General features: G+C 34.9%; 4 protein-coding genes across 7 annotated transcripts; 2 read left to right on the forward strand and 2 right to left on the reverse strand.

Moving 5' to 3' along the window:
• Window positions 1-182: 182 nt before the first annotated feature.
• On the reverse strand, window positions 183-2,584 carry LOC106391593 (ribosome biogenesis protein NOP53-like). Of its 2 annotated transcripts, XM_013832276.3 has the most exons (10): window positions 2,323-2,583; window positions 1,904-2,079; window positions 1,770-1,821; window positions 1,645-1,670; window positions 1,473-1,556; window positions 1,130-1,368; window positions 925-1,047; window positions 660-849; window positions 493-572; window positions 183-403 (listed from the first exon to the last, which is right to left on the reverse strand). In XM_013832276.3, exons 1-10 carry the CDS (start codon window positions 2,489-2,491, stop codon window positions 397-399), a joined length of 1,146 nt encoding a protein of 381 aa, XP_013687730.2. In that variant the 5' UTR covers window positions 2,492-2,583; the 3' UTR covers window positions 183-396. The 2 variants fall into 2 exon arrangements, with proteins under 2 accessions (XP_013687730.2, XP_022557251.2); XM_022701530.2 differs by lacking the exon at window positions 183-403 and having other exon boundaries at window positions 489-572; window positions 2,323-2,584.
• A 4,233-nt stretch (window positions 2,585-6,817) lies between these two features.
• On the forward strand, window positions 6,818-8,849 carry LOC125608351 (transcription factor SCREAM2-like). Of its 2 annotated transcripts, none has more exons than XM_048778649.1 (4): window positions 6,818-7,153; window positions 7,469-7,600; window positions 7,705-7,875; window positions 8,570-8,849. In XM_048778649.1, exons 1-4 carry the CDS (start codon window positions 7,076-7,078, stop codon window positions 8,669-8,671), a joined length of 483 nt encoding a protein of 160 aa, XP_048634606.1. In that variant the 5' UTR covers window positions 6,818-7,075; the 3' UTR covers window positions 8,672-8,849. The 2 variants fall into 2 exon arrangements, with proteins under 2 accessions (XP_048634606.1, XP_048634607.1); XM_048778650.1 differs by having other exon boundaries at window positions 6,822-7,153; window positions 8,573-8,849.
• A 5,855-nt stretch (window positions 8,850-14,704) lies between these two features.
• LOC125608352 lies at window positions 14,705-15,861 on the forward strand. Its single transcript, XM_048778651.1, has 2 exons — window positions 14,705-14,869; window positions 14,945-15,861. Exons 1-2 carry the CDS (start codon window positions 14,798-14,800, stop codon window positions 15,347-15,349), a joined length of 477 nt encoding a protein of 158 aa, XP_048634608.1. The 5' UTR covers window positions 14,705-14,797; the 3' UTR covers window positions 15,350-15,861.
• A 1,700-nt stretch (window positions 15,862-17,561) lies between these two features.
• Window positions 17,562-18,583, reverse strand: LOC125608350 (heat stress transcription factor A-4a-like). 2 transcript variants are annotated; one of them, XR_007339293.1, is made up of 2 exons: window positions 18,399-18,583; window positions 17,562-18,244 (listed from the first exon to the last, which is right to left on the reverse strand). XR_007339293.1 is itself a non-coding variant. In XM_048778648.1 (2 exons), the coding sequence occupies exon 2, from the start codon at window positions 18,237-18,239 to the stop codon at window positions 17,757-17,759; it is 483 nt and encodes a 160-aa protein (XP_048634605.1). In that variant the 5' UTR covers window positions 18,399-18,564; the 3' UTR covers window positions 17,562-17,756. The 2 variants fall into 2 exon arrangements, 1 of the variants encoding a protein (XP_048634605.1); XM_048778648.1 differs by having other exon boundaries at window positions 17,562-18,239; window positions 18,399-18,564.
• Between the last annotated feature and the right edge of the window lie 2,953 nt (window positions 18,584-21,536).

Below are 21,536 nucleotides of genomic sequence, written 5' to 3' on the forward strand. Positions count from 1 at the left end.
GATGACCGAAGATAATGTTTATCCAATGATTGAAGCAAAGACTTAAAAACAAACTCAATGTTAAAAGTGAAAACACAACATTTATTAGCTCCAATACTGCACAAATCATATGATAGCAAGAACACAACATGACCTCACAGTATGAGACCATTTGCTTTGAGAAAAAAGCTTAGACAGTTGTGTAAGTAATTTGAAAAAAAGTAGAATATAATTTCATTACTGATTTGTTATACTGAAATGGCCGACTAACATGTTTATAGATCATAAAAAGATTGAAGCAAAATGCCAAAGATTAAAACTTAATGTCAAAACACAACATATATGATTTATAGTATCCGCTGCTGTTTCCATAGTAAAAAGTTGTTTTAAAACCAGCCGGTACAGTGAAAGAACTCCCTAGTTCCTGCACAAATCATAATCATGATCTTATTAAAAACTCAACATTAACCTACTTTGTTTCACTGTATGAGTCAATTTACCATCAGAACTTACCTTCTAATGGTCTTTGATGGAACAAGTATTCCTCTCTTCTCAAGGCTCTTGAATCGATCTCTTGCAAGTGTGCAACACGCCTTCCAAAATAAAGAGAATGATCTCATCAGATTCTTGTCTACCAAGAAAACTCACAATGACCATAAACTTTAGAGTATATATATTACCTTCAGCTTACGAAGTGAACCGGTCATCTCTTCTGTTAAGAGAACCTGAACAGGAGGAGCCTCATACTTATGCTTTCCCAAACGAGGAGGACGTATCTTCAACACTTCCTCCTTAGCAATAGTCTGCCTAATCTTTTTATTCAGCTTCTCCTTATCTTCTTCGGCTATTTCTTTTATGATTTTCGGCAAGCTACAAAAATAAAAAAATAGTAAGAATCAAAATTTTGTTGAATAATATTTTGAGATGCATTAATTCAAATAATACCTGTCAATCTCTTTTGATAACTTCTCTTTATGTTTTTCCTTTGTCTCCTCCTTTCGCAGTGCCTTTTGTCTAGCTCTCTTGTTCAACACCACACGTGTCACTCTCTTTGTTGTTCTTGCGGTTCTGCAGTATGTGAATCTAAGTCTTTAGCCAATGCATTATGCAAAACAAAACAACAATAAAGAAGAGAGAGAGAGAGTTTTACTTGTTCCCAGCTTCAGACTCTTCATTAGCAGCCTCTGCGTCCTCTTCACCTTCGCTACCATTGTCCACACCAAGAAAGTAGGCACTCTTTCCATTGATTATTCTATTGCACACACTCAAAAGACCTGCCTCGTCTTCGATGTTGTTGTTTCCATCGATAGTCAAAGGAACAGGCTCAGGTCCTAGCTCAGTTTTGTAAACTTTCTGCATTTCTTGAGCAACGGCTTCAGCCAACATATCCTATTGCAACATAATGAGAGAAAAGTCAATGCCAAAATATAGAGAGGCCTGTGAGACTTTAATCAATAGTAAAGAGTTTAATCTATAGAGTAAAGAGTTAGTACCTCGTGACTTTCAGCTGTAGGGTTGTATGAGCATCCTGCAGGATCAACTTCTACTGCTGGAATAGTCGAAGTCATTTTCCAAATCTGTAACCCAGAAAGAAAAAAAGTTATTGCTAAAAGAATCACAGTCTAAAGACGAATCAACAATTTTACTACAGGGAGACATTATTACCTTTCTAGGGTTGCCCTCATCTTCTCCTGCAAATGTGTAACCAAACGTTATGTGTTAACATCTCTATCCAAAAGAATCAAAAGGATTCAGACTGAACTAAAAGTAGAATATTTCACTAAACAAACCTTTATTATCATCGCCCCACAAGTCCATCATTACAGAATCATCATCAACACTCTGCAAAGAAGGGAAACTCATGTCAAGACAAAACAGCTTCAGAACTATAAAACCATATGCTCAATCAATGTTTTTTACTCACGCTTTGTGCTTGTTTAGGTGTTTTACTTTCTACAGCGTTTGTCTTCTTCTTCTTACTGATCTTCGACTTGGGCTTGGAAGATGACACCACCTGGACAAATGGGTTCTTCTTCAAAACGCTGTCACACCGAAGCACTTTCTCTCTGCTCTTCTCTATCTTACGCTTCACCGGAACGTCTGATATAAAACAAAAAAAAAACAAAAAACATAATAAAGTTTAAAACTTTGTTTCTGCAACATATAAAGATTACTCCTTTGCTCTCTAAGACGACTCAGAAACACTAAGCAGTGAGATTCCATCACTGTGCTGATTCTAATGTATCGTAAAGGTGAATACTTTGCAGCTCAAAAACCTAAAGGAAGCTAAGCAGACACACTCTACACAAAACACTAAAACATGAGGAGGGTAAAGAGGAGAACCGTGAGACTTCTCGACGCGGAAGAGATCCTCGCTGGGAGCGGCGGAGAGATTGCCACCGGAGAGAGCGTCTTTGGTGGTTTTCTCGAAGAAGTCTTCGATGTCCTCGGTGCTTATGTTAGCTCTCCATGCTTTTTTACCCTTTCTTGAACTCTTAGAACCCTTCCCCATCTCGCCTCTCTCTCTTTCTCTGTGTCGGTTTCTCTCGGCGGCGTGAAGGTTGGTTTGGTGTCGAAAGAGGAGGAAGGAGGTGCTTGAAGAAGATGAGATACTAGGGATAGGGCTTAAACAAGAACATAATGGGCCTTAAGTAACTTTGATGGGCCTTAATTAGAAATGAGATGGGGCTTGTAACATTGAATTCTCGGAATCTCATTCAAAACAGATTTTATATATTTGAAAACAAAAAAAAATAAAAATATATATATATACACAGTATATAGCTAATACATATTCTTGATAATTAAATATTAAAAAATATCATTAGAAAATTAATATGATATCATAATTTCTATATGCAAACCAATGTATGTGATTATTATGTATTTTATGTAATCTAATTTCATATAACTTTTATGATTATGTGTGTTTTTAGAGAATTTATCTGTTAATTAAATATATAACTAATACATTTTCTTGATAATTAAATATTAAAAGTATCATTAAAAAGTAATATGAATATCCAAATTTCTATATTCAAACCAATGTATGTGTTTATTATGTTTTTTATGTAAAATCATATCTAATTTCATATAACGTTTATGATTATGTGTGTCTAATTAAGTTGTTGATTGTCTACTCTGACTATTATAAATTGTTTACGTGTGCTCCCATATTTGTGGATTCCGACAAATAAATTTAGTGAAAAGCTTAATTATAATTAGTTTATAAGTCTACAACTAGACATGCACACGTCAGACATGTAACTGTGAGCATATATATACTTAAGTCATAAATGTAATGTTATAATACGTATTTTTCTACATTATTCTGATGTATAAATGTGAGGATGAAAATGATTGAGCAATGTCTATTATTTGATCAAATACTATACAAAAATCGAAAATAAAAGATATTACAAAAAAAAAGTGATATGTTTGATAGCACAAAGCCGCCCCCGTGACCTAATTCGCATTTGATCCTTTGTCATATTCAAGAGGAAAGTGGGGTAAGTCAAACTGATAAACCCTGACTACAACATACTATTGCAAATTCTTCCTTCAGATATGTTCAATATTATTTTGTCTGTTTGGTCTCATCTAAATCCCATGTATGGTCCATATCCAATATATTATATCTTGGAGTTTAATTAATAAGTCGTCATTAACATTGATGTATTGGAACTCGAAGCAACTCCACGATACTAAACCTACCACGCGAATATAAACCATGTTTTAAACTTTATCTGAATATCTAAAAAAAGATCCATCTATTGTCTAAACTTTCTCTTTGAAGTTTGGTATGGATCATTCTATAAATCTAGGATATTCCAGGTTAGTAAAACATTGACGTGATAATATGAAGAATAAACAGCAAGAGATAAATATGTGTACTGTAATGTCATGATTATTTTTGTCACCTAATTGAATTGAGACTAGGTATCAACTGTTTACCTGGCAAAGAAAAAAAGATTAGCAAAACTAATGTAATAAACAGTCTATTAATCAAGATGTTAAACAAAAAAAGGAAATAAATGTATAGTATTTAGCAAAAACATAAAAAAATAAATTTATAACTAGTACTCTTAATTAGCATACCAGATCAAGCGAAGTTAACGACATAACAATAACATGAATCGCTTGTGAAGTAACGGCGTCTATAAAGGGCGTGGTCTTCATAAAATTTCAATCTTGACCTGATAATAATAACTAGTGTTTCATAATGGTGGTTCATAAGTCGGACGTGTAAATTTTCATGCAGTCAGAATCATTTTTCCTAATACGTAGGAAAATAACCAATGATCGTTTTTCAAGTGGAACTACTCTATGAATATTGAATCTCGTTGATTTTTGCTTATCAAATATATTAAGACCATTTCCAACTCATCTTTATAATAGAAAAAAAAATTGAGATGGAATTTTTACTCCAATGTGTTTCTCTATAATAGATTAATGTTATATTTGCCTCTATAAATAGAGGAATGCTATTTTTTCTTCTATATTTAGGAAAAAAAATATTCATCTATTTATAGAGCCAAATATAACATTTCTCTATTAGATAGGAACACATTAATTAGAGCAAAATCTCATCTCTATTGTTTTCTCTATTTTAGAGATGGGATAGAGATGTTTTAAATCAGTGATTTAGTGCAATAAAGTTTAATTCATGAGGGAGAGATAAGACAAAAGAGATATAGCTGTTGCAGACACGAGACTCTTTTACAAATTTTTAAGGTACAAATATTAATATATAATATGGAACAGGGAAAATATATTTTACTTGTTTGCTAAAATGATAATTTCTAAGCCAATTTTTTTTCGAAAATGAATCGATGACAAGGTAATTCTTTGCATCCCTTATAATTCATATGTAGATAGCGACCCTACATATATATCTCCCACATATATTTTCATTTTCATTTCCAATCGGTATTTTCTATAACAAGATTACAAATAGCATTGCGATTGTCGGAAGTCATAATATCTACAGTAAATATAAAACTACAGTGTATATAAGTTATACTATAGTCTTGGACCTCTTGGTTTTGTTTGTGTTGCCTAATTTTTCCTTAATGGTGGCAATTGCAAGAATATCACACAACACAAATGTTAAATACATTTAAATCAGATTCTAATATATGCTGTATATAATAATATATGACATATTGAGTACTAAACTCTACGATTTGATTTTAATTCATAAGTACATATCTCCAACAATATATCTAACCAAAGAGGATCTCGGAATGGACGAGAGTTGGAGAAAAAGAAGAGTGGACTTTGAACCAAACTCTAAATTTAAGAAAAGAAACACAGAGTGAATAGATGTCTAAACGAATTAAGCTACATACGTGAGACAGAAAGGGTTTGATGAAGCAACGGGACTTGTGTGTAAGTGTTGTTTTGTTGTGATGATTAAGTGGCACACATGTGAATTGGTGGGTACGTTTGTTTGCCCGTCTCTTACATAGACAATCTTCTGCAATACTAATCTATCCAAACTTATATACTTCCATGTATTTATAAACTCTAACATGTACAACTTCGTATATTTTTGGAGCATATTGATCTAACATACATATATAGATGAGTTTTTAATTTGAAACTGATCCATCAAATCATTCTTTACATGCGTAAGGCAAATTGTTGGGCATCAAACTATATATAGATATATATGATAAGTGTTTTGAGAGACGTGACTTTACATTGGTGTTTGTTCAAAAATGTGATGCACAACTACATACATATAAACGTAGAGTATAGTCATCCATATACGTACACAGATCAATGTAAATAAAGAGAGCGATATGGAGGACAAGGAGAGATGGTGAATAGGGGAAGAGAGATCAGGATCATATATCAGTGGGTTCGTGTTCATAAAGATCCCCGTGAGGAGTGTTTGGAGGCATTCCAAAATCACAACTAACATTCTTTTGTTTGCTTTTTATTCTCTCGATGCTCCCAAGCTTTAACTTATTCTTTAAAACATTATTGGACAATAAGTTCCTCTCCCATATATCACGAATTGACGAGCTCATATCATTTCCTTTATCCTCTTTTTTTTTTATAACTATCATTCTCTCTTCAAGTATCATATTAACATTATCCAAGTAACTACATAAATATATATACCAAAAATCTAGTCCATCCAAGTTCAAATGGTTTTCTTCTTGTTGCAATGATCATAACGAATTAGATGTAAATGGCACTTGCATACTATAATTCGTTATTGACTAGAAACTCGATCCAAAAGAGATGTGGTGATGTCTTTTTGATACTGAAATTTATTCTAGATAGATCAATATATGATGTTCAAAAAGAAATGAATGACTGCAATTTCTTTGATTTATAACTAATAGCTGAATGACCAGCAATAATAGATATATACCTGACAAAGTCCATTTTATATTATTATTTACTACAGCGATTGGAATAGTATATCGATATCGTATCATTAAGTATAATATGGAGTTTTCCCATTATATATCTTTATCCGTTTCCAAAAGTTCAAAGCTGTCTATAGTTGTAGTCAATTATTCGTGATTTTGCTTGGACGCGTTAGAATAGTATCAAAACAAAGAGGAAAATAAAACACATAAATAATGTAAAACTTTTTATGGTGCTAAGATAACGTATTTTATCACAGCGAGAAATTACAGTCAATAAACATAGTAATTAGTTTACAATATTAGTATTGGTAGGTAAAGGTATGTACACGTATATTTGTATTTGTACGCATGTAAATGATCATATGAATATTGTAAATTAATCAATATACGAAATGCATATATAAATATAAGAAAAAAAAACAGGGTCGAATATTAAATAGAATTTCGTATATTAGGACATAGAGGCAAGGAAGTAATTCACGAGATACAAATCGGAGTTGTCCGTATGTAATATTTTGTAGCGATCAAGAGAGACTAATGCAGACATGTGAGAGGGGAGAGGATCCTATAAACAATTTAGTTTAAGTTCTCTGCTTCCTCCTGATCATATATATATTGCAGATACACACATAGTTCCTCTAAACAGAAGATAATACAAATAAATCAAGAAAGCTCTATGGGAAGGGAAGAGGCTTATAAATATAAGAATGGTTTCGTGGGAACGAAATAGAGGTTCTTTACAAGAGAAGTTTCAACTGCTTCGTTCAGCCACTAATTCTCATGCTGTAATTATATTCAACCTCTTCTTCCTTTTTATTATAAAAGCAATCATTTTCTACCATTTGGGTATTTGAATCCAAAATGGATCTACTATTCTTGTATGCTTTTATGTTTTTGGGTGATCACTTTATCCTCTTCTAAGTGTATATAGAAGAATATATAATTGGAAACGAGATATATGGGGGGTAGTCATGATCGTATGGATTGAAGACTGTTTTTTTTTCTCTCTCTCTTTTTTACTGCTAAACCTCTAATAATATTTTTTGGGATGATTTATATGCTATTAATATATGTCCGTCCACACATGTTTTTGATGACAGCAAAACGAAACATCGATTATAACGGATGCATCGAAATATATCCAAAACCTTAAGAAAAAAGTCGAAAGATTCAAGGAGGACACTGCCGCAGAGCAATCTTCAAGCGAACCCACGGATCCCACCACACCAATGGTATAAACAATCACAAATATATACTTTGGAACCATTATATACATAAGTTTGCAAGTGATATGAGAAATTCACTACGAGGTTTTGAATGGTCAATTTATTTATAGGTAAAAGTCGAAACCCTAGAAAAGGGTTTTATGATAAAAGTTTTCTCAGGGGAGAATCAGCCAGGCATGCTTGTTTCGGTATTAGAAGCCTTTGAGGATATGGGGCTTGACGTTCTCGAAGCTAGGGTTTCATGTACCGACTCCTTTAGCTTGCATGCCATGGGAGTCAAGGTAATTAACAAATCATCATACAAACATGCATATCTGTATACATTAATGATATATCGTAATTACAGTTATTTATTGTGCCTATTTATATATGTTTCGGATAGTGTTTGTATGATTTACTCAATACAAATGAGCTCACTTTGAGATAGTTTCATCGTATGTTTTAATGAAACATTATCTGGTTTTAATGCCAGAGGCGTGCCTACAGTGTATTGAAAAAGGTATTCGCCTCAGACCTCGATTAATATGACTGTTTTTAGGGCCCTAAAATTTAAAATAATTTCTAATATAGTGGTTTAGACTTATTAAAAAAAAACATTTCTACGAAAATTAATTAATTTATTTTTTGAATTCATGTATTTTTTTTCTATATGACATAATATAACATATTTATGTTATAAAATTATTCTTTTATTGTATTAGACTTGTGTATTTGGTGAAAATAATAGATCATATTAGAAAATTATTTTCATTACGGTTGTAAATAAATTTATTTTTAAAACTTGCCTTAGGCCCCTAAAACTCTTCGCACGGCATTGCATATATATGGATAAAGCTTATGTCATAATTGCTGCTGAAAAGTTTATAAATCATAGTAGACACATATGTATACAAAATATAAACATGAGTTGTCAACGTCTATATGTGAGTTGGCATAAATAAATGATCTAAATGATTACGTCACCTTTACTAACAGCAGAATGAAGATGAGGAAAGAATGGATGCTGAAGCAGTGAAACAGGCAGTGACAGATGCAATCTCAAGCTGGGGTGAAACCAATGTTCCACCTTTTCTTTGATTCTCCTTTATTTATGTTTAATATACAAAATATAATAAAACAATTTCTATAGTAATTCTGTTATTTTATGTTCACCTTTACCCAGAATTGTCCCCTAGAAAAGGGATAATGAAGAAAAATGAATTGTATGTTTTCTATATATTCCACATAAGCAAATATAAAATACGTATTCAAAGTATAGTCGCCTAGCTTAGCTGATACATATCATCTGAGACAGCTAAACTTTTGTATTCTCAAAATTGAATATCAGAAAATCGAAAACACTCATCATTTTATGAATTTAGTAGACCAAAATTTTATTATTATTATTATTTCGGATTTGATCAGATGATATTAGATAACTTATATTATACCACAGAAGACGACAAACACATTTTATTCACGTGAGCAAAATAACTCCAGAAGACCTGGAAAGTAACTCGTACAAATACGTACTTCCTACATATATATTTGCCCGTTCCAGTCTGACATTTTATATAAAAAAATCATAACAACAAACGTTTTTTGGATGATTAGCTAGGTCTGATAATCTGATTGTTGACAAAAGCAGGCTTTTGATAATTTGATTTAAATTAGCATGAACAATTAACAAGGTAAAAATATTAGATTAGTGTTTAATCCGGATAGCCGAGCTATAGCTCTGTCCAACTCGAACAAAGAACTTGAAGAAAATTAATAAACTGTAATTTGATAATAGGAAAAACGAAAATTAAAGCCACACTGAATAAAAACTTCGAAATGAAATTATCATAAACCACCAACACCAACGTTACTTTTGCATGAAACTGAGAAGCAACATTTGAGTAAAGTTATGGAATCTCAATTTAGCAGAAAAATATGAAGCCACAGTTATAACAAAGGATTACGGAACTGCATTTTTATGAAAAGTGAAAACAAAATGTTTTTTTTTTCCAACATCAAATTAATGGAAGTAAAAAAACTTATGAAGAAATAAGCCAAGAAAATAATACATTTTCTTAAATTTAGTTACAAATCCCTCAAGTAGACCGTAGATCATAAAATCCATACTAAGTATTTGATAGTGATCGAGAGTTTAATCTGGAAAAGAAAAGATGATGTATGCAACGATATCTTTAGAACACAACGATGTAATCAGATTCCAGTAGGCAAAGATGGATTTTATTGATGAATAAGATCGAATACAATAAGTGAAATGAGATTGAACCTTACAAACGAGATCGACAAGAGAAAAGACTTAAAGCTCGATGAAAATAAGATCGATGTGTGTATATAGCTCTCTCTAGGGTTTTCAACGTGTCTTCATTTGTTTGCGTCCATCTCTTCTTATAGTGGATTGACTCCAGAATTCTCTCAACCTCCCCGCAATCTCCGACTATTCGAATCGATCACTTTTTGTTCGTCGGTGTCGGGCTTCTTCGTTGGTTTGTGGCCCAAGTTACTTAGGTCCAACTATCTAGTTGACCAAAATTGGGTTCAACATAGACTTTGTTGTTTTGTTTTACCACACAAAAAAAAAACTAAAATTCATGGTTTGACAGATATTGATTTTTGAAAGAAAAGAAAATGTTCTAATTTATCACCAGTCCGTGCTAAAATTCCTAATTTTCACATGGCTTTGATCCATAATAAATTGATGACAATAAAATAAAAAAAAAATGTAAATAAGAATTTGTTATATTCTCATTTGGAAAATGTATAGACTCATATAAAAATTAAACCAGTCTAATTCATTTAACTCGTTTTGAATATTAAATTATACTCAAAATTAAAAACAACACAAAACAAAACTGAATATTCTTCTAGATTTGATATTCAATAAAAAAAAACAATTCTTCTAGATTTTTCCTACTTCCTCATGTTTGCATGATATTGGTCGAGCCTCCGGACAACATCGCAATTGCGCTGTTGTACTTTTTAGTCTGTTCAGACTCACATGACCCCTTATCATTTGGACTGTAAGAGCCGGATTACTTTCCACAAACGACATGAACTTGCTCGAGAATGAAATCCCCTCCATGTGTGATATGATAAACTCAGAGACTTCATGTTCGAGGATCTTGTCCGAATGAATCTTGCAAGCTCGAGTACATCAAATAATACATTTGTTATGTTCTTGGAGCCGATTAACTGGTTTCTGCAGAGATCTTGAAGGTGTGGAATTTCGTATTTGTCTGCAGCTAGGTAGAGTACATGGACGTGTTGCATCATCTTCGTATCAGAAAGCGAGCCGTTGTATATGAACTCAAGAAACGTCTCTAACTCATCATGTTTCATCTCTGAAAGAGTGATCGTCTCTTTCGACAAAGAAGCTTTGAAATCATCTGATTCCAATATGTTCCTAATAAACACCTTCGATCTTGCCACCTAATAATAATATAATATATATATTTAAAAAAATCTCAAGTTAGAAGAAGTATGCACAATCCATATGTAACACTTAAAACTCCATAACATAAACCAACTGTTCCATAACATAAACCAACTGTGCGTTGAACGAGTTGGTTATGTTATGTTTCTATTTCCAATTGGAAAAGATGTTTTATGCCATGTCATCGACTTAGGAGGAAATAAGGACTTGGCCTAAACTCCTCCAGATTAAAAAAAAAAATCAAATAGAATGAGAGAATACCAATATAAGTTTGTGGGCGGGGATGGGATCCGTTTGATCCCCTTCTTTGAGCCATACATCGACTTCGAATTGTTCTTAAAACGCGTTCATAAGTGCCCTATCGAATTCCATCTTGTTTGCAGCTTGTATCTCCATATTCTGGATAAAGCAGAGTATCATATTTCTAAAACAATACATCCACTAGAAGAGATGAAAATGATACCAAGTTAAGTTTTTGAGAAGGGATTGCATCCGTTATTGTTCCCCCGCATTGGACTTGCCTTTTTATTGGCTTTCATTATAATAAGTTCCTCAGGGGAATACATCATTTTTGCAGTTTTTTTCCTCACTCTGGAATAGTTTTTTCTTTATCTTGAAACCAATCCCATTTAAGACATCCTGTTCTTCTTCGTCCGCGAACCATCCACTCTGGAAAATAGAATATCATCGTTTAGCACAATGCATCCACTAGAACAGAGTATAATGAGACTACACACATCTCTAAATTCAAACTAGCTAAGACTCAGGTGGTATTCATCTACTAGCAGTTACGGAATCCAAGTCATTCATCTAGGTTTTGAAACCTATAAGAAAGTCATAGTAATAGTCTACGATAAACTTATTTTCTTTGCCACAAAAGAAGAAGGTTATGTTTTGAAACTTTAAAACAAATTAAAGCAAAGAAAAACCTTCCGGGTCAAAGTGATTCACTAGACACTAGGTTAATATGTTTCCATTACCTAGCTAGAAGACAACATTCAGTAACAAACAGCGACATATACAAGGAAGATAGTAAGAAAAGGAAAACAAGGTCTCTAGAATAGAATCCTAACAAAAACAAAAACAAAACTAAAACAAAACAAAACAAGAGAAAAGCAGAGAAACAAACAAGAGACTATGTACGAAGGGATTTTGAGTTCGTGGAGTCTGGTTACTTTGGAGGAGACGAAGAGGCGGCCGTGTAAGAGAAGAAATTGAGAAACGTTTCTTAATAAAGCGAAAACCCCTATATGTAAGGGTTTCATCGGCTAAGATTCTCAATAGAATATCTCAAAGAATAAATATAAATATTTCATTGTAATTTTGCCTTGTATTTAAATTTTATTTTTGTTTTAATCTAGCGAAAATTTATAAATTGACATGCAGCCAATCAGAGTATCTCACGAAACTTCTAAAAACTGTCAAAAGAACTAAAAACATGTCCATTAAATAGGATAACTTGTGGACGCGGATTGCATTTGAACTCTTGCTTTGATATGATTTAATTCTCATACCAAGTTAAATTTAAAATGATCATGGATTTTTAACTTTAAATATAATTAGCAATGAGTGGATTGATCATATATATCACTTAGTATTTCTTTCAATTTACTATATTTTTTTGTCAATTTTTCAATTTACTATATAAAACTTTATTTCTAATATGTCCTCTTGGGTCAATGGTCTTTGACTGTTTATTTCAAAATATCATGCATGGATGGAAAAAAAACCCATTTAGACCGGATTATTCATAAATCGGACTGGAATATAACACAAGATTTGATACAAATAATAAATTGAGGAGAATAAAACCAAAAAAAAATGTAAATTAAAGAAAGAAATATCATTCTCTCATAAAATAAATCAATCTAATATATTAAATTAATAAGCAAATGGTACTAAGATAAGCAATTTATAAGCAAATGGTACTAAGATAAATGGTACTAAGATAAATGGTACTAAGATAAATATCAAGTTTGCAATCATAAAAATTCTTTTAAAATTTTCTAATTCTTTGTGTTTGCATACTCTTTACTTTATATGAGCCCGCTTGCAATTCTAATTTCAGTTGCTCTTTCGCAGTTCAACATTCGAACTTTTTTATTTCTTTTTTCCTGACGTTTTCTTTTTAGTTTGTTCACGTGACCCCTTATGGCTTGGACAGTAAGAGCCGGATCACTCTCCACAAACGACATGAACTTGCTCGAGGATGAAACTCCCTCCATGTGTGATGCGATAAACTTAGAGACCTCATGTTCGAGGATATTGTCATGATGAATCTTTGCAAGGTCGAGGACATCAAATACATTTCTTGTGCCGCTCAACTGGTTTCTGCAAAGATCTTGAAGGTGTGGAATTTCGTACTTGTCTGCTGCTAGGTAGAGTACACGGACGTGTTGCACCATCTTTGTATCGGAAAGCGAACCGTTGTATATGAACTCAAGAAACGTCTCTAACTCATCATGTTTCATCTCTGAAAGAGTGATTGTCTCTTTCGACAAAGAAGCTTTTAAATCATCTGATTCCAATAAGTTTCGAAACGCCTTCGATCTTGCCATCTAATAAATATATTGAAAAACAAAGCTCAAGTTAGAAGAAGTAAAGCACAATTCACACGCAACACTTAAAACTCTAAAACCAACAGTGTGTGTGTGTGTGTCGGGCTGGTGGTTTAGCCCAAAGTTTGTTCTGTTGTACTAGTTCGGTTCCTGCCTGTAAGAATACTTTATGTCAAAAAATATTAGTAACAGCTGGTACTGATCGTAGAGAGAGTCAGAGAGATTAGGGTCTGACCGTCCTCCTTCAGGTTAACAAAAAAAAAACTCCATAATAGAATACCAAGATAAGTTTGTGGGCAGCGATGGCATCTGTTTGATCTCCTGCTTTGAGAAATACATGTGCTTGCCATTGTGTAGCGTTCATGAGGGCCCCATCGAATTCCATCTTGTTTGCAGCATCTCTCTCAGTCTGGAAAGCAGAATATCATCTTTTTAGGACAATACGTTGACTAAAAAATAAGAAAATAATACCAAGTTAAGTTTGTGAAAAGGGATTGCATCCGTTATTGTTCACCTGCATTGGACTTGACTTTTTATTGGCGCTCATGAGTTCCTCAGGGGAATACACCTTGTTTGCAGCTTCTTATTTTACCACTCTGGAAAATATAATATCATATTTTAGGACAATGCATCCACTAGAATAGAGTAAAATAAGACTTTACACATCTCTAAATGCAAACCAGCTAAGATTCATGTGGTATTCATCTACTAGCAGTGACGGTTTCTAATAATTTTATACATATAATAAATTTATAGTATTAGCCTACCTCTTTTTTTTTTTGACAATACGTAAAAGAAGAAAAATGTCATGTTTTGAAACAAAAAGCGAAGAAGAGTCTTCCGGGTGAAATAGCTACTAGGTTATTATGTTTCCGTTAGCTGGCGATAAAACAACATTGAATAACAAATAGCTACATAACATACCAAGGACAAAGGCTGAAAAAACTCTATAATCTAAGCCGTAATTAAAAACATAGGAAGATAATAAGACAGGGTTTCTAGAATAGAATATTTGTAAGAAAAAGAAAATACAGAGAAAAAGTTGACCACTAAAGTTTAGACTAATTGACCCTTAAAGCTTTATTTGTGATTAGAAAGGCCCAAAGCAAGTTAGTGTGGCCCAATTAGTAAAAGAGATTGGCTTGGAGAAGACGCGGAAAAGAGAAGCAGAGTGAAAAAAAAAAAAGACGGCGGCGAAGAAGAGAAGCAGAGAAGAAGATGGCGCAGCATGTGAAGGATGTGGTTGAGGAGATGAATGAGTTGAAGAATCTGGTCCTCGGTTACGATGGGGTACTGTGTCGAACTGTGGATTACCTTTAGTTTTTTTTGTTTTTCATATTTGATTCAATTTTATTCATCTCACAGGGATATCCACCGACGTCGATTCCGGCTTTGAAGGTCATTCTCACTTTGATCGAGTTTGTAGTGAAGGAAACCAAAGATCTCCTTAGATTCGGAAAGTTTGAAGTAGAGAAACATCCCTTGCCGATGGTGCCCAACTTCTCGTGGGAACCCCAACCAGCGATGATGATCCCTTACATCATTGAAATGATCGATGTGTTTGTGCTGGATTTCGATATGATGAAGATTCGGGTCAACAGTGAGGGTCCAGGTTTTGTGTTCTTTCGATATTATCTGGATCGTTTCAGATCGAGGACGGTAGAGTCGATTGGTGATCTTGTATGTAAAGAGCTCACGGCACAGAAGGCCCAAGAAGTTCATGTTAAAGTTTGGAGTGCTAAGAAACTAACGGTGGACGGACTGTTGTAGACAGTTTTACTGAAACCCCAAATCACCTCGCTTCTATAGAGAAGCTGAAGAAGATTCAAGAGTTTCTCTGCGAGGTGATTAACGACGGACGAGTCTTCTTCCTGAAGAACAGCTTCTTGCCACAGGGAAAACGGAGGAGTCTGTGGAGCATAGTCCACTGCGGTCTTTGATGAGACAGCACAAGTTGCACGCCTGGGATTTGGTTGGTGTTGTTGCTGATTGTTTTGAAGTCTTGTTGGGTAGTTTCATTTACAGCTTGAAGATGAAGGACTTAGAAGAACTTTCTGCCTTTGTGACAGCAAGAAAGGTGTAGAAGAGGGAGGTGTCTACCCAGATGTTGAAGCCTAGTAGGTGAGGTGAGGTGAGGAAATGTGTCTAGGAGCTTGAATTTGGTTCGTTCCTTCTTTTATGTGAATAAAGACAAAGTTACATCCTTTGTTGTCTAGACTTTGTTGAACATTTTCAGCTCTCACTTAATTAAGTTCAAAATATCTGTATCAGATTCTCCTTTTCATTCTCATTCTCTAACAAGGTGAAGAGGTTATATAGAACTTAACCTGAAGATTTCTTGAGAAACCTCCTTTCCCTGTGGCACAAAAGTTCTTCAACTTGTTTAGCCTTCCTCTTGTAGATAAGATGATGAAATTGCTTCCCTCTGTGTGCAAAGTTCAAAACTTTATTTTTGGTTTTCAAGCAAAGATCGGATCTTTACTTTCGAGCTGTTGAACCTCCAACATTCCTAGGAGAACCTGCAGTGCGGTTCTGGTGGCTGTGTGTAGTATCTATTGCTCTGTAGACTCTGATCTTATTCCTAGGAGAACCTGCGAGTTCACGTGTGCGGTTGTGGTGGCTGCCATACGTGAGATGGGAACAGAGAAGACAAGGTTTTCAAGCATAGAAATGGTGTCGTCGTCACAGTTCGAAGATCACTGATTCACTCAGACAGAACAGAGAGTAAACCCCCTTGTCTTCTGCGGCTAAACTAAAACTTCTCTGCGACTAACAAGTCTCGAGTTGTGTGTTGCGGGTCACTAAGTGGATAAGAGTACAAGACGCAAGAAACTACAAAGCCTTCTTTGATTTTGAATGTTTACTTCTAAACATTGATTTTTTTTTTTTTTTTTTCAAACCGAATAAATTCAAATTGATTAAAACTCATTATTCACCTAAAAACCGAGAATATTTACACTCAAAAACGTTTTTGAAAACCATGTTTCTTGCCATCCCTAACCGGATCGGTCTGAGTCGGTATTCCCAAGTTGTCCTGAAGATGTTGCAAGGCACCGACCACTTGGTCCATGGTCTGACGTGACTTTGGTTCGAACGAGATACACTGCACCGCCAATCCGCAATGCTGGCCATTCTCACTGCCTCTTCGGGTAAGTACTGTGTGTCTAGCCGAGGGTCCACGATTCGGACAACTTTGCGTTTGCTTGTGAGGTAAGGTCTAGCCCATTCCACAAGGTCTTCTTCTTCAGCCGGCCTGTTCAAGTCTAAAGCTTCTTTACGCGTCAAAATCTCTTAGAAGCACAACTCCGAAACTGTACACATCGCTCCTTGCATTTAAGCGACCTGGAAAAATAAAATAGTGTAAGAAGATGAAACTAAGGACCCAGACCCTTATATACAAGTGTAATAAGACCCCCATAATTTAACAAATATCAGTACGTGACAGAGGTCTATTCACGGAGAAGTTGGCACAACTGCAAGACCCCTTCTTGAAGATACTCACAGCTTGATTTTGTCATCTGTGCCACTGACCGGAACACAATAAGTTGCCAAGTTTGATGATTTTTGCTTCACATGATTCATTCACCTTCTTGATTATATATTCAGCCTTGTCAACCACCTGTTTCACTTCTGGATCAGATTCAATTTCAGGAATCAAAACTCCCAAGTCCCAACCATATTTACGTTATTCCTCTTAAATATTTGCTGGGTAGCACAACTCTAGTCTAATTACACAACCCAATTCACACTCTTGAAACTGAGTCTTTCCTCAAAATAACATGTGGCTGTTCTGCACCGATGAAACCAATCTACTTGAAAAGTCGCTCCAGCCTAAGAATGCATCTCTGATTACCTGTACCAAATAATAGCCATATCCCTTCATACTAAGTGGAATCAGATTTTAATTTCTCATCTTCCGTCTACTTGTTAACACAGTAAAACCTGAGACATTTGATGTAGAAGCAGGTATTTTGTGTCAACAGAACCAAAAGATCATAATGATCTCATCTTATTAAAATGCAAAAAAAAAAAAAAAAACATCAACCATCTTATCTTACAAACCATAAGTTAAAAGAAAAGGGACCGAACATAATGTTTTCAAACAGGACGATAAAATAAGATTAAGAAAACAACAACAACCACGAGAGCAAAGCAACTCCACCGAAACAGACAGAGCTTATTGTTTGCGAGCCTTCGGGGAAGCAAAGAACCTCTCCATGATTTTGGCCTCTTCTGGAGAAATCATAATACCCCCAGGAGTACGTGAGGATGTATCTGTAGGGTGGGGAGGCTGGCCTCTCACCAAATAATTGCCTGTGAATTCCCAATGCACAGATTCTTCAACTTTACTATATCCCATGGCATTAAACCAGGCGGTGAGGGATGTCATATCTTTGTAATCGCAGGAAAAGCACCTAGGAAAAACATCTCCTAGGAACTCAGATTCCTTCCAAATGATGAAGCTCTTGCCACTATCACTCCACGAGACAACTGAATCAGTTGAAGGATCATCCACCATATCATACACGTCTCTCACGAAAAGCGGATATCTTGGAATTGATGAGAAGTGACAATCCTTATCAGCAAGCCTACAAATCTCTTGGTAGCAAGAAAGGCTCCTAAAAGGAATACGTCCATCATCATTACTGTCACGATCCATCTAACCTTAGATCCAAAACACACACACGACCCCAATTAATTATAAACTCCTACTTTAGTTATTAAGCAATATAAACACAATCAATCAATCACCAATAGATAAATAAACATTCGCAATTCCAAAGAAGACGTATCGTATGATGAAAGTTGAGATCCTAACCTCTTCGATTTGTTCTTCGTTCCTTCGTTCTTTCCTTCCTCTGAAACCAAACCCTAAGCTAGAAACAAAGACTCGCCTAGGCTTGTTTTATACGAAACAGATAAGGCCCGCCCATCCACCGGCCCGTATTTGGTCGGCCTATCTCTTTCCTTTTCCACGTTACTAAACAATGTTTTGTTATTTAATTTATAGATTTTTAACATTAAAACCCCTCAACTATATTTGTTTTGGGTAAAAACCCCCCTATTATCAGTAAATCTTTAGTTTAGGGGTTTCTACATTAATTAAACATAGTTGATGGGCTTTACCATTAAAAATCAAAAAATCAAAATTTTATAATATTATCTAAAAATTAGTAACTTAAATTTTCAAAATTAGCATTTTAATTTTTTTGTTGTAAATATATGAGTTTGATGTATTTTTAACATCAACATTATATATGTATAAATTAAAAATGTAAAAACCAAAAAAATATAACAAAAATTATATAAAAAATTTAGATGCAGTAAGACTTTATTCCCTAACTTCCGGATCAGACATATTTCAAGAGCACATAATATTATGACAGACAAGCTTGTAAGTGGTGCGAGTAACTCTCCCACGTATGATCCATCCAATATATTATATCTTGGAGTTTAATTAATAAGTCGTCATTAACATTGATGTATTGGGACTCGAAGCAACTCCATGATACTAAACCTACCACGCGAATATAAACCATGTTTTAAACTTTATTTGAATATCTAAAAAAAGATCCATCTATTGTCTAAACTTCTCTTTGAAGTTTGGTATGGATCATTCTATAAATCTAGGATATTTGAGGTTAGTAAAACATTGACTAGATAATATGAAGAATAAACAGCAAGAGATAAATATGTGTACTGTAATGTCATGATTATTTTTGTCACCTGATTGAATTGAGACTAGGTATCAACTGTTTACCTGGAAAAGAAAAAAAGATTAGCAAAACTAATGTAATAAACAGTCTATTAATCAAGATGTTAAACAAGAAAAGGAAATAAATTAATAGTTTTTAGCAAAAACATAAAAAAAAAATGTATAACTAGTACTCTTAGCATACAGATCAAGTGAAGTTAACGACATAACAATAACATGAATCACTTGTGAAGTAACGGCGTCTATAAAGGGCGTGGTCTTCATAAAATTTCAATCTTGAGCTGATAATAATAACTAGTGTTTCATAATGGTGGTTCATAAGTCGGACGTGTAAATTTTCAAGCAGTCAGAATCATTTTTCCTAATACGTAGGAAAATAAACCAATGATCGTTTTTCAAGTGGAACTACTCTAGAAAATAAACCAATGATCGTTTTTCCAATGATAGTATTTAACATTTGATCATTTGATCAGTTGGAGATATGTACTTATGAATTAAAATCAAATCGTAGAGTTAAGTACTCAATATGTCATATATGTCATTTTTTCCTAATACGTAAGAAAATAAACCAATGATCATTTTTCCTAATACGTACGATTTGATTTTAATTCATAAGTACATAGCTCCAACAATATATCTAACCAAAGAGGATCTCGGAGTGGACGAGAGTTGGAGAAAAAGAATGGACTTTGAACCAAACTCTAATTTTTTTTTTTGGTCAAACCTTCCTTTTCATAAAAACTTAAGCAATAACAGAGTTTGCCATCTCAAGGAGATGGTTAGAGAACTGAAACAGAGAGTTCTTGGCCAGTCTATCCGCTGGTTCATTACATGTCCTAGGAATAAAACAAAAGGAGATAGATGAGAGGGACTGGCTCAACACGCTTATGTCATGGAGCATCCCTAGGAGAGCCACCACAGTCTTGTTACCTGTGATCAAATCAATAACGCACTTAGAATCTGAAACACAGATCACATCTTTAATGCCTGAAGAGACGGCCTACGAGAGGCCTGCTTTTAACGCCAATGCTTCTGCTACCAAAGCTGAAGCTATATAACGTCGAGTATCCGTTCCTTGGAACTGGTCTGATCCCACTGCATCTGTGCCGATCCAGCTCAAGCCTCCTGCGCCTGTAGAGCTGTTCCAAGCCGCATCAGAATACACAATGTGGAGATTTGTCGGCACCTGGGAGAGAGGGTTCGAGGTGTGACAGTCTTTAGATGAAGCAGAGCGTTGTTTGCGTTGTGGTAATGACTCCTGCCACTCCTTTGCTGCTTTGATTGCTTTCAACACCATCTCTGTTTCCGAGAAAGACTTATCTTCGAACATCAATTGATTCCTACTAGTCCACAAGACCCAGAATATCCACGGGTATAAGGGAATAGTAAGGCCTGATGGAGGTAAATTTATCATCCGAGAACCAAGTTTGAGTAGATCCTCCATAGAGTTGCAGGAGCTCACTGTGGGAATGGCCATTGCTGGTACTTGGTCCCAAACTTTCCTAGCCGTGGGGCAAGAGAACATCACATGGAAGATGGTCTCTGTTTCACCACATCTCTTGCACTTTCCATCAACTTGAATTCCTCTTCTTATCAAGTTTTCACCTACTGCAAGAGCCTCATTCTTCACTTTCCAAAGGAATTGTCTCAGATTAGGAGAGCATTCGACATTCCACACATATCGTTTCCAGTTAAACGGATCCTGCTGATTACCATTATGAACCTTAGCCAAAGCATAACCTGATCTTGTTGAGTACTGACCCGACTTTTCAGGTAGCCAAACTATTTCATCATCTAGCATCTCTGCGCTTGGTACCAGCTTCCTAATGTGTGCCTCGTAGAGGGGGAGTTGGAGCCTTATTTCTTCGACATTCCAATTCGTTGAGTTGGGGAGCATAAGGTCCTTTACTCGGAGCTGTTGATTTTGAAGAGTAGGCGGTCGCATTGGAGCAAGCTGAGTATCCGATGAGAGCCATGTCTCCCCCCAGACCTTTATGGACTCTCCGTTTCCCACGTTCCAACCCATTCCCTTCCTTATCACTTCACGACCTGCTAGTATACCTCGCCAGAACCAAACTCTAAATTTAAGAAAAGAAACATAGAGTGTATAAAGATGTCTAAACGAATTAAGCTACGGACGTGAGACAGAAAGGGTTTGATGAAGCAACGGGACTTGTGTGTAGAATGTTGTTTTGTTGTGATGATTAAGTGGCACACATGTGAATTGGTGGGTACGTTTGT

Source organism: Brassica napus, chromosome A4 (assembly GCF_020379485.1).
Source record: "Brassica napus cultivar Da-Ae chromosome A4, Da-Ae, whole genome shotgun sequence".
NCBI classification, from domain to species: domain Eukaryota; kingdom Viridiplantae; phylum Streptophyta; class Magnoliopsida; order Brassicales; family Brassicaceae; genus Brassica; species Brassica napus.

Coding starts and splice junctions, on each gene's coding strand:
- LOC106391593 (XM_013832276.3), bottom strand. CDS start 2,491: ATGGGGAAGGGTTCTAAGAGTTCAAGAAAGGGTAAAAAAGCATGGAGA. Junction 2,080..2,322: donor CCGCGTCGAGAAGTCTCACG/GTTCTCCTCTTT, acceptor GTTTTATATCAG/ACGTTCCGGTGAAGCGTAAG. Junction 1,557..1,644: donor ATGAGGGCAACCCTAGAAAG/GTAATAATGTCT, acceptor TCTGGGTTACAG/ATTTGGAAAATGACTTCGAC.
- LOC125608351 (XM_048778649.1), top strand. CDS start 7,076: ATGGTTTCGTGGGAACGAAATAGAGGTTCTTTACAAGAGAAGTTTCAA. Junction 7,154..7,468: donor CAGCCACTAATTCTCATGCT/GTAATTATATTC, acceptor TTTTGATGACAG/CAAAACGAAACATCGATTAT. Junction 7,876..8,569: donor TGCATGCCATGGGAGTCAAG/GTAATTAACAAA, acceptor CTTTACTAACAG/CAGAATGAAGATGAGGAAAG.
- LOC125608352 (XM_048778651.1), top strand. CDS start 14,798: ATGGCGCAGCATGTGAAGGATGTGGTTGAGGAGATGAATGAGTTGAAG. Junction 14,870..14,944: donor TGGTCCTCGGTTACGATGGG/GTACTGTGTCGA, acceptor TTCATCTCACAG/GGATATCCACCGACGTCGAT.
- LOC125608350 (XM_048778648.1), bottom strand. CDS start 18,239: ATGGATCGTGACAGTAATGATGATGGACGTATTCCTTTTAGGAGCCTT.